This window comes from Vanacampus margaritifer, chromosome 1 (genome assembly GCF_051991255.1).
Source record: "Vanacampus margaritifer isolate UIUO_Vmar chromosome 1, RoL_Vmar_1.0, whole genome shotgun sequence".
Taxonomy (NCBI): Eukaryota; Metazoa; Chordata; class Actinopteri; order Syngnathiformes; family Syngnathidae; genus Vanacampus; species Vanacampus margaritifer.
Window position 1 is genome coordinate 39,936,772 of NC_135432.1, and position 14,578 is coordinate 39,951,349.

The 14,578-nt window shown below is 42.2% G+C and overlaps 1 protein-coding gene across 9 annotated transcripts in view; it reads right to left on the reverse strand.

Annotated features, from left to right (window-relative positions):
• The window catches only part of abcd1 (ATP-binding cassette, sub-family D (ALD), member 1), a 62,917-nt gene that overhangs the window by 2,314 nt on the left and 46,025 nt on the right, over positions 1 to 14,578 (reverse strand). For all 9 annotated transcript variants that reach the window (XM_077555213.1, XM_077555211.1, XM_077555212.1 and 6 more), the window contains one exon: positions 981 to 1,126. In XM_077555213.1, coding sequence (XP_077411339.1) covers positions 981 to 1,126 — 146 coding nt within the window. The remainder of the gene's footprint in view (positions 1 to 980; positions 1,127 to 14,578) is intronic.

A 14,578-nucleotide genomic window follows, 5' to 3' on the forward strand; every position in this document is an offset into this window, starting at 1 on the left:
TTATCGACGTAGTAGCAAAACATACAATATCTCTTCAGCTTCGAAATCACTTGATTCTGAGTCAGCAGTCGCCATCTTGACCGATCATACGCGCCAGTCGGAAAACATACTTTCCTGAGAACGTTACAATAATGCCTTCCATTTCAGCAGCCTCACATCAACTCTGTTCAATAACTCCTCCGCCATCTATGTACAGTCAGAATTTTTTTTTTATTGCATCGTACTGTGTAAAAAATTTATTCAATTTATTGAGGAAAAGTGGTTCAGATAATGGATGATGTAATTTAATGTATTTATACATTTAATTAATGTACTGTATATAAAGTATATACTGTATATAATAAAAAAACATTAAAAAAAATAATTTGATAACATTTTGTTTTGAAACAAAATTTAATGTTATTCGATTTACAAACAAATTCGACTTACAAAGAACCTCTCAGAACCCATTGTGTTTGTAAGTTGAGGACTATCTCTACATTTCAGGAGCTCACCTGGAGGATATTCATGAGAAGCAGCCCCCAGTCTTCTTTATCGGCGTAGTTTCCTAGCCCCTTCACCTAACCCCAACCATAAAAAATTATTGCCTACCTCCATTCCTTACCCTAACCTCAACCATAACCCAATTCAAACCTAAACTCTAAAACCAAGTCTTGACCCTCAAAAAAAGGTCTAAACTTGTGGGCCCTGGCAAAATAGCCCCTCAAAGACGGTTGGGCTCCACAACTCTGTGAAATCCCGAAATATTGGCTCCACCATGTAACAAAAGGTAGACCACACACACGCACGCACGCACGCACGCACGCACGCACGCACGCACGCACGCACGCACGCACACACACACACACACACACACACACACACACACACACACACACACACACACACACGCACGCACACACACGCACACACACACACGCACGCACGCACGCACACACACACACACACACACACACACACACACACACACACATACATACCTCCCTCCCTCTCCAAGATGTAGAGAAGGTGAATGGTGCAAAGGATCTCTTCCAGACATGAGTCTGTCATTCCTTTGTGGGCCATCTGTTCGACAGAGTCTGGATAGATCACTTGATCCCTCAGCGTCCCCTCGGACATGTAGGGCCTGCACATCACACCCAGTTATAATAATAATAATAAATAAAAAAAAATAAAAAATAATAATAATAACTAGAGCTGCGGGCAGCTAGAAAGGGCCCTTGCAGTCCGGGCCACTTTGGGGTATTTGCACGTTGGGGTACTGGCACGTTTGGGTAGTGGCACATTCAAAGCAGAATTTATTTGAAAATGGCATAATAAACCTTTACATATTATGGATTTTTTTTGTGCCAGGTGTGATGAGTGTGCAAAGCTCAATGAATTTGCTTAACTCTTTGACTGCCATGGACGTTAAAAGACGTCAAGTAAAAACCTACGGAGGGCCGCCAATGACGTTAAAAGACGTCATCCAATTTTTTTAATTTTTTTTTTTAAACGGGTAGAGGAAAGCCTTGGCCAGCTGTGGTGAAAGTTTCAAGCGGATCTAGTTAGCCTAATGACTATTTTTGGCCCCTAGATGGCAGCAATGACTCTCTTTTGACAAGATTGGGTAGGCGTCAGTAGAAGACGTGAGGCGGAGCTAGAGGGGACAATGGCTGGGGAAGGGAAGAGAACATGGCGACCGGTTGCAAGCAGCTCATGCTTGAGCAGTTTTTTTCAAAGACGAAAAGCATCGACCAACGCTAAAGAGCACATTGATAACGACGATGATCATCATCGATGATGATGATGGTGACTCCGAGGTTGGAAGCATTGACGCGGCAGTAGAAGACGTGAGGCGGAGCTAGATGGCCGAGGAAGCGAACAATGGCGACCGGTTGCAAGCAGCTCACACTTGGGAATTTTTTTCAAAGACAAAAGGCATAGACCAACGCTAAAGAGCACATTGATGACGACGATGATCATCATCGATGATGATGATGGTGACTCCGAGGTTGACGCTGAAGTTGGAAGCGTTGACGCGGTGGCTATGACGACGTCATAAAGGTTCAACGGCTAACACCGGAAAACGCGGAGCACAACCGAGCACTTCTGCACAGGCGGACGTTCAATCGGACGACGAAGAGTACCCCGAGTCCAATGCATATTCATCGTTGGAATGGGTACAGTCTGCTACTTGCTATTCCCCGGAAAAAAAGGCCGTCAAGAAAGTGTAACGTCTGCACGCGAAAGGGACAATCTGCAGTGAAACTACTCTGTTGTGCAAATCCTGCAGTGTTACAAAAAGAAAAACTGTATTTGAAACATCCACATAATTGTAAATAGTACCACAGTTGCACACATTTGTAAATAGTTTGTGAAATTGTTTTGTCAAATTGTTACACTGTTGAATGGAAATAAACGTATTTTGCAATCTAAAAACACTTTTTCATTGTTGGTGATAGCGTTTTACACAAGGAAAGCACTATTTAGGTGTTTGTGGCATCATTCATGGACAAAAAGAAGTGTACAATTCACTAGAGTGCATGAAATAACATCGTTAAAAAGCTCTTTTTCTCCGCTTTTTGTTTCAAAACAGAGCATTTCGGTGAAATTAACCATTTTCTATTGTTGATTACTGAAGAACGGAATAAGGTATTTATTGTCCATACGGAACATAATAAATGAATAACTAGAAAAATTCCTGCGGAAATTTTAAATGGGACTGCTGACTCTTGTAAGGTGGAAAGACGCATGTATGTAGTACTTGTAGCAATAGTAGTAGTAGTATAGTAGTAAGTAGTAAGCAAGTACTTGTAGTAGTAGTAGTAGTAGTAGTAGTAGTACTTGTACTTGTAGTAGTAGAAGTAGTAGTATTAGTAGTACTTGTAGTCATTTTAGTAGTAGTCAATTGGCTAAGATGGCCGCCGACCCGGGTGGGCGAGGGGGAGAGAGTCCTTGGCGTACCTAATTAATTGACCAAGATGGCCGCCGCCCTGGGCGAGCAGAGTGGCGAGAATCCTGGGCGTACCTAATCAATTGGCCAAAATGGCCGCCGCCCTGGGCAAGCAGAGTGGCGAGAATCCCGGGGCGTACCTAATCAATTGGCCAAGATGGCCGCTGCCCTGGGCGAGCGGAGTGGCGAGAATCCTGGGCGTACCTAATCAATTGGCCAAGATGGCCGCCGACCCTGGTGGGCGAGGGGGAGAGAGTCCTTGGCGTTCCTAATTAATTGGCCAAGATGATCGCCGCCCTGGGCGAGCAGAGTGGCGAGAATCCTGGTCGTACCTAATCAATTGGCCAAAATGGCCGCCGCCCCGGGTGGGCGGAGGGGAGAGAATCCTTAGTGTACCTAATTAATTGGCCAAAATGGCCGCCGCCCTGGCAGAGCAGAGTGGCGAGAATCCTGGGCGTACCTAATCAATTGGCCAAGATGGCCGCCACCCTGGGCGAGCGGAGTGGCGAGAATCCTGGGCGTACCTAATCAATTGGCCAAGATGTCTGCCAACCCGGGTTGCCGAGGGGGAGAAGGTCCTTGGCGTACCTAATTAATTGGCCAAGACGGCCGCCGCCCTGGGCGAGCAGAGTGGCGAGATTCCTGGTCGTACCTAATTAGTTGGCCAAAATGGCCGCCGCCCTGGGCGAGCGGAGTGGCGAGATTCCTGAGCGTACCTAATCAATTGGCCAAGATGGCCGCCAACCCGGGTGGGCGAGGGGGAGAGACTCCTTGGCGTACCTAATTAATTGGCCAAGATGGCCGCTGCCCTGGGCGAGCGGAATGGCGAGAATCCTTGCCATACCTAATCAATTGGCCAAGATGGCCGCCGCCCTGGGCGAGCGGAAGTGGCGAGAATACTGGGCGTACCTAATCAATTGGCCAAAATGGCCGCCGCCCTGGGCGAGCAGAGTGGTGAGAATCCTGGGCGTACCTAATCAATTGGCCAAGATGGCCGCCGCCCCGGGTGAGGGGAGGGGAGATAATCCTTGGTGTACCTAATTAATTGGCCAAAAGGGCCGCCGCCCTGGGCGAGCAGAAAGGCGAGAATCCTGGGCGTACCTAATCAATTGGCCAAGATGGCCGCCCGTACATAGGCCAAGCCTTGAGTACACCAAGAAAAAAAGGGGGTGAGTTGAGCTCAACAGTAAGAGAGATGATTGGCTGAGGCAGTTGCTATGCAGACGTGAGAGACCAGGCATTATAGCTAAAAAAGCACTATTTAAATAGCAGTCCATTCCATTGCCTTTAAAAAAAATAATAATAATAATGTTGTGTGTGTTTTTTAAATTTTTTTTATAAATGTATTTATTTTTTATTTAAATGAGCTGAACAGTTTAAAATTTAAACGATTGAAATCGGTCAAGAAATGTGGACGTTAACCATAATCAACATAAACTAAAAGTATCTTACTGTCCCTTTAAGAAACATGCACATTCACGCACACACATTGGAACTTTAACATGGACACATCACGCACACACATTCAACACAAATGAATGAGCGTCGCACACCTCGAACAAAAGCCTCTCACGACTTAACGGTTCAAGATGCAGATTCCAGAAATGGCACGTTAGAACGGCAAGGGTTTGGGGAACGCGAGCATGTTCACATATTTTTAATCGGATGAAAAATGACCAAATGAGAGCAGGTTGAAAACTTATGATTTATCCAAAATAAAGAGGAAAAAGTCGCCGAAATTAACATGGAAAAGATAGGCGAGTAAGTCCGACTTCTCCTCGCTTAAAGTGAAAATAAAGGTACTAAATGACACCTTAGCCAAATAAAAGTTAGTTTGTCTGAAAGAAGACACTTGTGACTACAACATGTGAGAATTTGATGTCTAGTGAGCAAAGATTGTGGCCATGGTGACGAGTTGAAGTGAAACTTTTGGAAATAGATTTTTTGGTTCGCGCCACTCTGAGGCTAATTGCTCCACTGAAGCCGACGCAATACACACCATTGTTAAAAGGCTATTTGTCTCCCGTTTGCTCACTGTCTTTAAACCCGCACAGTGAAGTTTGGGAATGTTTTTAAGCATGTACCGAGGACTTATTACATATTTCGTATTTCATGGAAAAGGAAATATGAAACAAAATATATGATGCCCCGACCCGTCATATAGTATTTTGAAAACTCAAGATTGTTTCCCCTTTTGTTGGCCTAGGTCTTGACATGGTCCAGGCCAAGTTTGAAGACAATCGGATTAAACGTGTAGGAGAAATGGGCAACAAAATGCCCCCTGTCAATGTGAAAAAATCGGCAACAAACGGACATTCAAAAATTCATAACTCACTTCCTGTTCATTTTAGCACATGGGTCCAAGAGACTTTTTTGTAGGTCTTGGGTTCCCTCATATACCAAATTTTGTTCATAGATCTTGCTCAAACGTACAACAGGGGCTGCTTGGTTAAACATTTTCAGGGGGCGCTAGTAAAAATCGCCCAATACACAGTAAAATATTGCTCCTTTTTCCAGGTCAGATGTGTGTGCCAAGTTTCATGAGTTTCTGTGCATGTTTAGGCCCTCAAAATCGGCGTTGTTTTCTTGGCGAACAGTACCTTGCCATGCCCACAGCAATTCACGAAAACTCACAAACTTCGTGTTATGACATCATGAAGGCCTAAACACCCTTTTGAGCAAATATGAGGTAGATCCAGTTAACGTGGTTGGAGAAAAAAGTAGATTTTTTTTTTAAATAAATAAATAATTGCCGCTATCAGTACGAATAATAGATTTTTTCAGGCCGTGGCTATTAAGATGTGAGAGAAGTTTTTTTTTTTTGGAGCTTGTACAGCAGAGTAATTAATTTCCTCTTTTTTGATGAAGGAAATATTAAGGGCAAAATTTGAGGCCCCGCCCCCGTCATATAGTATTTCAAACATGCCAGGATTGGTGCATATTTTTCCACGCTAGGGGGCGCTATATGTTGTTATGGCAACTTCATAATATAACATTTTTCACCGAGCCCGAGGAGTGTGCATAGTTGGGTGAGTTTTCGTAAATGTTTAGGTCTCCAAAAATGAGATTGTTTACCCAGAAGAAGACGAAGAATACAAACGAAAAACAAGAGGGACCTCGCAGCAGTAGCTGCTCAGGCCCTAATAATGATAATAATAATAATGCATCATGAATACTGTCTAGCAATAGCAACAATAACAGCAACTACAGTAGGAGTTGTGTAGAACCTCAGTGGAATTGGCAATTTAAGCCACATTTTCAGAAAAAGTCACACAAACCAGCATCATACATAAATACTCCAGACCTCAGAGATTTTTTGGTTAAAACATAAGACTGTACTGCGCAAAATATATGCAAACTAAATTAAAACACTCTTTTCAAATATGCAATGAAGTTTGTCGTATTAAACGTTTCTGCTTCTTTTTCACCACGGGAAACTTTTACGTGACAAATGTTGCACTCAGCTTCAACGTCTTTATTTGATTTCAACCCTCTCACACAGTCTATACACGTGCATTGTTTTAATCACAAGGCCTAAAGAAATGGGAAATAAATGAAACAAAAACATTAAATGAGTGTCCACTGTAAATAATAAAGTCTATTTACAACTAGACTAAGTGCAATTTCTGCAGAAATTGCGTGGGAATGCTGTCAGCTGAATGCTAATAGCTGTGTGCTAAATAAAAGATAAATTACGTGAAAATTACAAAGTATTAATTGTAGTTGAAAGACAAATGAATAAAAAGATCACTTGAATTTGGGAGGCGTGAATTTTTGAAGCAAGATGAAATTTATATGGAAAAGTGTTATCTGAAAGTACCCTCCATTCATTTAGATGAAAAAGTACAAAATAAATAAATCATTCAATAGCACCACCTAGGCATACAGTACCTTCCATTCATTTAGAAGGAAAAGTGGAACTATGATAGTCAGTTTGTATACATGTATATCACTTAGCATAATTGTCATGGATATATTTGCAATATACAGTCGGAGGTGGGATTTGGACCCGCAACCTCCTGGTTACTGGACAAGACAATTTCCCAAATGCGCCACTGAGCAGTATCAGACAGCTGGTAATGATGGTCATGTGTTTGTATGGAAGTGGACATGGAAAGTGGGACTTAGAAAAAGTTTAATGTCAGTCCCGCTGAAAATGAATGGGGAAAAGTTGATATTTAACATTAAATTGTGCCAATACTGTAAGCAATGTGGAATCAGACGATAAATACCCCTGAAGGCGTTAATTTTTAAGTTGAAATTTGATCGGTGTAAATTGGAAGTATTATGTGGGAGTTGTTTCACGGCAAAAAAATTGTGGAGAATAAAAATCACAATAACATATGTTAAATCAAATCAAATCAAACTTTAATAGCATATGTGGGAATGCTGCAATTAAAACAACTTGAGGTAGTTGTTGATACGTTTACAACACGAGGGGGCAGTGCTATATGCCTGTTATGCACATGACTGGAGAAGCTCAGTCGCCGACGACCCACAGTCTCCTGCGACATGCGAGGTAAAAAATAAAAACAAAATACACAACACTATTGAATTTTACATAAGCCTGACAAATGTACACAACAGTGCTCGCTGTGCGCTGGTACTTAAATGTCTTCACTTTTTTCATTTATTTGTGCAGTTTTCGCCAGAATTGTTGTCTTTTTTAACCAACTATCCTAGGAAAATAAAAATCTCTCCCGGGACACAATTTGTCCCGTTTTTTTAGGAAGAATGCCAAAAGCTAATTTTATTTCCTGAATTCTGTAGTTTGAAAATGTCCCCTGTGCTACTGTGGAACGCTTTGTCGATCCTCACCCCTGGCGGCTATGTTGAAGTGGCTCTAACTAACTTCCATTGTTATGAAGTGTTTCGAGAGGCTGATGGTGACTCGGCTCAAGGGGGAGGTGGATGCACACTTAGACTCCCTTCAGTTTGCCTACAAGCGGGGTCGCGGCACTGACGATGCTATCAACAGCATCACACATCTGGTCAGCAAACATCTGGACGTCCCTAAAGCTTATGCACGTGTGTTGTTCGTTGACTTTAGCTCAGCGTTCAACACAATGCAGCCGCACCTGCTTTTGGGTAAACTGAAGGAGATGAATGTGAACCCGTACATCTCAAGGTGGTATCACTCCTTCCTGACACAGCGCACACAGCAAGTCAGGGTCAACAGCTCCCTCTCGGAACCCAGATTGATAAGCACAGGCGCCCCACAGGGCTGCGTCAGCTCCCCGGTCCTCTTCACATTGTACACAAATGATTGTGTGACATCACACCCTGAGAACTTTATCATTAAGTTCTCTGATGACACAGCTATCATCAGCTTGCTGCAGGCCGGCGGTAGCTCACTGGACTATTTCTCAGAAATAGAGAAATTTGTCCAGTGGTGTGACCGGAATCATCTTGTGCTCAATGTGGGGAAGACAGAGGAGGTGATATTTGATCCAAAAACTGTTGGTGACCACGGGCCAGTCGTCATTAAAGGCAATCACATCAGCCAGGTGGGTTCATACAGGTATCTGGGGGTCCACATTGACAACACACTCAGCTGGAGGGTACAAGTTGGAAGTCTCTGCTCAAAACTCCAACAGCGTCTCTATTTCCTACGCAGACTGAGGGTCTATGGAGTGGAGCAGAGGATCATGCTGTTGTTCTACCGGGCTGCATTGGAAAGTATCATCAGATACGGCATTGCGGCCTGGTACGGCAACCTGACTGTGCAGTCAAGGTCACAGATTGCCGGTCTGGTGCGGACTGCCATGAAGATCATGGGGGTCAGGAATCATCCTTCCCTACAGATGCTTTATGAGCAGTCCGTCACCAGACTGGCACAGAAAATTGTTACTGACCCGACTCACATTCTGCATCATGAGTTCCAGCTACTGCCTTCCGGCAGGAGATTCAGGGCCCCCAGAACCAGGCTGAAGCGCTACAAGAACTCATTCCTGCCGACATCCATCAAATTGCTTAATAACCGACATTAACTAAGTGGTGCAATATATATATATAGGAGTGTGTGTGTATTATTTATTTTAATTATCTCTCTCTATTCTGTTGTTTTTCTTACTGTAAACTACTGCTGCACTTCTTATTTAATTTTGATTTTATCTCTTTCTATTCTGTTGTTTTTTCCTACTGTAAACTGCAGCTGGACAGAGTCCAGGAAAAAGTTCCCCACGGGGAAAATAAAAGTATATCGTATCGTATCGTATCGTATCGTATCGTAAGTGTCCTTGAGCAAGACACTGAACCTCGATTTGCTCCCAGTAGACCTGGCAGCGCCTTGCATTGCAGCAGTCAAACACTGGTGTATGAGTGTGTGTATGAATGGGTGAATGTGATGCTTTCCTTTTCTTTTCTTTGGTCCTTTCTCAGGTTTCCTGACGGCCTCACGACTCTGGCTGGAAGTGTTCGGTTTAGGGAAACGGTATGGGATTTATTATTTTTTTTTATAGGTTTTAGGTGAACTAATGAATGCACGCACGCACATACACATATTCACCCACATACAAAAAAAAATAATACAAAAAAAAAAATATATATATATATATATATATATATATATTTCTCTCAGGGGAAAATAATAATTCTCAGCTTTTATTATACATTTGAACAAAAAGTGTCACATCCAAAATTATTCATACATTTCGCCTCCATATTCAATTGAGAAACCTTAATTGGCTATTTCAGCAAATAAAGCGCATACTTTAGTTTAGTATTTTCGTCTGTGAGCCATTTCTTAACCACTTTTGCTGTGTGTTTTGGGATTTTGTCATGCTAAAATATGGTTGAGGGTCTTCTGCATAGATTTAGTCATAACTGTTTTAATTTACAGACGCTCCCCTACTTACGAACATTCGAGTTACGAACAACGGTACATACGAACATGTCTGCGCGCATGTCAAAAAATGTTCGGAAAGAGATGCTGTAAGTTAGATTTTGTATTGCGCACCTTTTTCCGAGTACTGTAGTGCTTCTTTCCGCCGCTAATACCGACGCTTGGCGCTGTGAGAGCTCACCCAGCATTGGAGGCTCAGCAACATGTCGAGGAGGAGGAAGAAGAAGAAACGCCTGTCGCTCATAGATAAAGCCATCGCACTCTTCGAGCAGCAAGACCCAAATATTGAACGTTGCACAAAGGTTGCAAATCAATTGAATGATGCCATACAGTGCTACCGCATCATTTATGATGAAAAAAGAAGAAAACTGTACAATCGTCGTTAGATCGCTTCTTTCGGCCAGTTTCTAGTAAATCCTCCAAGGAAGATACTCATCAACCCTCATCTTCTTCTCCTCGACCCTCAACTTCTTCCTACATTGAAGTTACGGAGGAGGAAGTAACTTTTAAAGCCCATTCCAGCGACGACGAAGAACCTCTCATGATATAAAATCCTCCTCTTCCTCCATCAAATCCTTAAGCATCGAGTACATCTTCCAAAAGTAAGTTAAACTTCATTTTATTTATCTTATTACGTACATGTACATACTGTGTGTGTCTCTCGCTCTCTCTCTAACATACGTAGTACATACAGTACTGTACGTATTCTCTTTAAACATAAATTATAATACAAAATATAGCGCTGAAGCAACTTACGAACAAATTCACCTTACGAACGATCGCTCGGAACGTAACTCGTTCGTAAGTTGGGGAGCGTCTGTACTTATTTCCTCAGTAGAACTTTTATCTGTGGATGTGTCTTTGTAAGTGCTGTCGCAATTTCTGCTCATGTCATCATGTCCAAAGGACCTCATCTGTTTCTACATCAATGGGCCAGTGTCTGGGGTTGAAGTCAATGTGTATTGGATGATATGCTGTAAAAGTGTAAAAGTCTTATCTGCTTCCGGCTGTCGTCATGTGTATTGAACTCAGGGGTGGGGGCTGTTTTCTGAGGGTTTTTCAAGATAGTATAAGAATGCTGTGAGTCCGCTGTAATGACACACTTGCGAGAGGGCTGCAGCCATTTGTCTGTAAACTTGCTTGTGTCCGGAATATTCTGTAAAATAAATCCTTCGAAGGACCTGTTCACCGATCTCCAGTCTGTATTCAGAAAATCAACATTCTCTCTACCCGAACAACAACGAACACGCAGAAGACAAAGATAGTCTTCTAACAATATCCACATATTCAAAATTTGCCAGGGGTATAGAATAATTTCGGGCTTGACTGTTAAGTCAAATCTAAGGTGGCAACGCTACTGATAATGCTTGTGGTTAGCATAGATTAGTGCATGAGGTTAACTCACAAAACGAGTACAGACGCTCCCCAACTTACGAACGAGTTACGTTCCAAGCGATCGTTCGTAAGGTGAATTTGTTCGTAAGTTGCTTCAGTGCTATATTTTGTATTATAATTTATGTTTAAAGAGAATACGTACAGTACTGTACTACGTATGTTAGAGAGAGAGAGCGAGAGACACACACAGTATGTACATGTACGTAATAAGATAAATAAAATGAAGTTTAACTTACTTTTGGAAGATGTACTCGATGCTTAAGGATTTGATGGAGGAGGAGGAGGAGGAGGAGGAGGATTTTATATCATGAGAGGTTCTTCGTCATCGCTGGAATGGGCTTCAAAAGTTACTTCCTCCTCCGTAACTTCAATGTAGGAAGAAGTTGAGGGTCGCGGAGAAGAAGATGAGGGTTGATGAGTATCTTCCTTGGAGGATTTACTAGAAAATGGCCGAAAGAAGCGATCTAGAGCGACAGGCGTTTCTTCTTCTTCCCCCTCCTCGACACGTTGCTGAGCCTCCAATGCTGGGTGAGCTCTCACAGCGCCAAGCGTCGGTATTAGCGGCGGAAAGAAGCACTACAGTACTCGGAAAAAGGTGCGCAATAAAAAATCTAACTTACAGCATCTCTTTCCGAACATTTTTTGACATGCGCGCATGCGCGCAGACATGTTCGTATGTACCGTTGTTCGTAACACGAATGTTCGTAAGTAGGGGAGCGTCTGTATAAAGACAATCGAAACCTCAACATGCTCTCTCCAACTCGGTTGCCGCTGATACAAAAGTGTTCACTGACATGTACACTCGTCATTGCGATGGCTGAGGCAACAGCTGTCTGTCAGCTCTCTCTCTGTGGTCTCATTTCTCATTTGGTTGATTTGCCCCAACACAAAGCAACTCTAAAGGGTATGTCTCATTTCTACACAAGTACACGTCTAGTGAATTGAATGTGTTTTTTTCTTTGCCACTGAATGAATTAAATAGAAAATTAACATGTCATTGAAAACGTTTTTATCTTTTTTTTTTATCAGTGGGAACTGAGTTGGGGACAGTTGTCAAGGTTTTGATAGTCTTTCTACTTGTTTTAGTGAGTTAGCCTCATGCGTTAATAAATGCTAACCGCTGCCATTAGCAGAACGGTCACTAATGAAAACCAATTGCAATTCAGTTTGTCATACTGTAGTTGACACCTATTTTTATTACTGTGATGTCTAGAAAGAAAAGAGGAGCTGAAATTATGTAAATCTTTAAGCAGGCATCTTGGTAAGTCAACCGTAACTAGGTACAAGCCAAGTGACTCGTGTCGTGCAGCCATGTTAAGCATGTGCAATAAGGCCAAGTCTGTAATACCAATGAGACACGTTGCCAGCAACACTCCGCGGGCAGCGGCACATGATCTAAGCCCGCGACGGCGCCCTGAACTCTTTCTTTTTCCCCTCCTTTGTTCATTTGATACTTTTTTCTTCATCTGCTCCTGTCTCGTTTCCCTCCAATTTTCCCATCTGGTGTCACCAAGCTTCTTCGACTCACCTCCCAGGCTCCAATTTTGAACTTCAAACAAGAGTAAATGCATTGGATTGCCGTGGGCATAGACTTGGTGCATACAGAAAATTGGAGATTACAATGAGCTCTGAACAGTTCAACTAGCACATTTTTCACTACCGCCATTACACTCACTCATTACCCCTACTCCACATTCCCTCAATTACCTTTGTGTGTCCTTATTTAGTCAAGCTTGAATAGAATATGCCACCTTGGATTTGTGAAAAAAAAGGGAAACCTGACCAAGCTCGGGTACTTAACAGTCAATCCCGAAAATATTCATACCGCCGGCAAATTTTGATTATTCAGATTCAGACAACTTTATTTATCCCGCAAGGGGCAATTCATTTGTAGCTTCCCAGTCTGCACACCCATCTACAATCAGTCTATTGACAGATAAGTGAATAAGCAGCATACATCAAGACACACATCAAAGCATAGGACTCGGCCTAAATGATAAGAACAAGACAAAATAAGAACAATAAAAACATCTGAAGAAATAATTCAGTAAATTACTATTACTAAGTGTCATCTGAAAATTTTACAATATAACTACTTTTCTGTGATGTCCTGCAACTGTTTGTGTACATGATGAAAAGCAAAGGTGACAGGACACAACCCTGGGGTGACCCTGTACTGGAAAGCCTGGTGCGGGACGTATGTCGATTCATCGACACCTGCTGGATTCTGTTTGTTAAAAAGTCTAAAAGCAGCACTAAAACTGAGCAGGTAACTGGTAAAATAAGATCTGAGGTAATCAATTAAAACATGAGGCTGCATCCTATTAAAAGCAGAAGTCAGCAAACAGGATCCTTGCATGGGATTTTGGTTTCTCCAGGTGTTTGTACACTTCGTCCAAAATAAAAAGTTTGGCATCATCAACACCCTTACCAGTCTGATAGGCAAACTGTAAGGGGTCTAATTTCCCCCCTACAAGGTAAAGAACCATATCTTGTATATCTTTTATGACCTTTTCGAAAACTTTCAACCTGGGATGTAAGTGTGATTGGTCTAAAGTCACTTAAGTCCTTGGCATTTTTAGATTTGGGAATAGGTATAATAAATTGAAGGTATCTGACCACTGTCAGCACACATCTGAAATAATTGACAAAAAAACTATATTTAGCTGCTCAGCACAGTAATGCAGTGTGCGTCCACAGATGGCATCAGGACCCATCGCCTTTCTTATATTATCTTTAATAGACTTGTGACACATTCCTGGGTTATCACAATGTTTTTTCCAGGTACGAGCGAACTTTTAAGTAGGGTGACTTTTTCAGAGGAGTCAGTTTCGAAACGAGTAAAACAAAATATGTTATAACTGGCAATTCCCAGTCATTAATTCCTTCTACTTTAATAAGTTGTTTTATCAACATAATGAGTCATGGATGCCGTCTTAATGCCTTGCCAGGCCGCTCGGAGTTTGCCACTGCTGTATTGCTTTTCTTATTTATCCCTGTATTTTGCTTTAGCTTTCCTTATTTCATTCTGCACCTCTCTTGATACCGCCTTCTTCTCTTGAGAATTAACTCTAAAATATATGTTTCTTTTTATTAATAATCATTTTCAGTTCATTCGTCACCCAAGGCTTATTGTGTTTCTGTTAGTTCATCCAGGTCTGTGACAGCATCAAAAAAACTTTCCCAGTCTGTACAGTCAAAACAGCCCTGGAGAGTTTGGATACTGTCTTCTGTCCAGCACTTCACAATTCTCTTCTCTGGCTTTATGCGTTTGAACGCAGGCACACGTACAAGAAAAACACTATTGTGATATGATGAACAAATGATGCCATTGGGAGAGATTTATAACCACCCCCCAAAGAACCATAAGACAGGTCGATCATGGAGTTTTTAAGTGTGGTTGC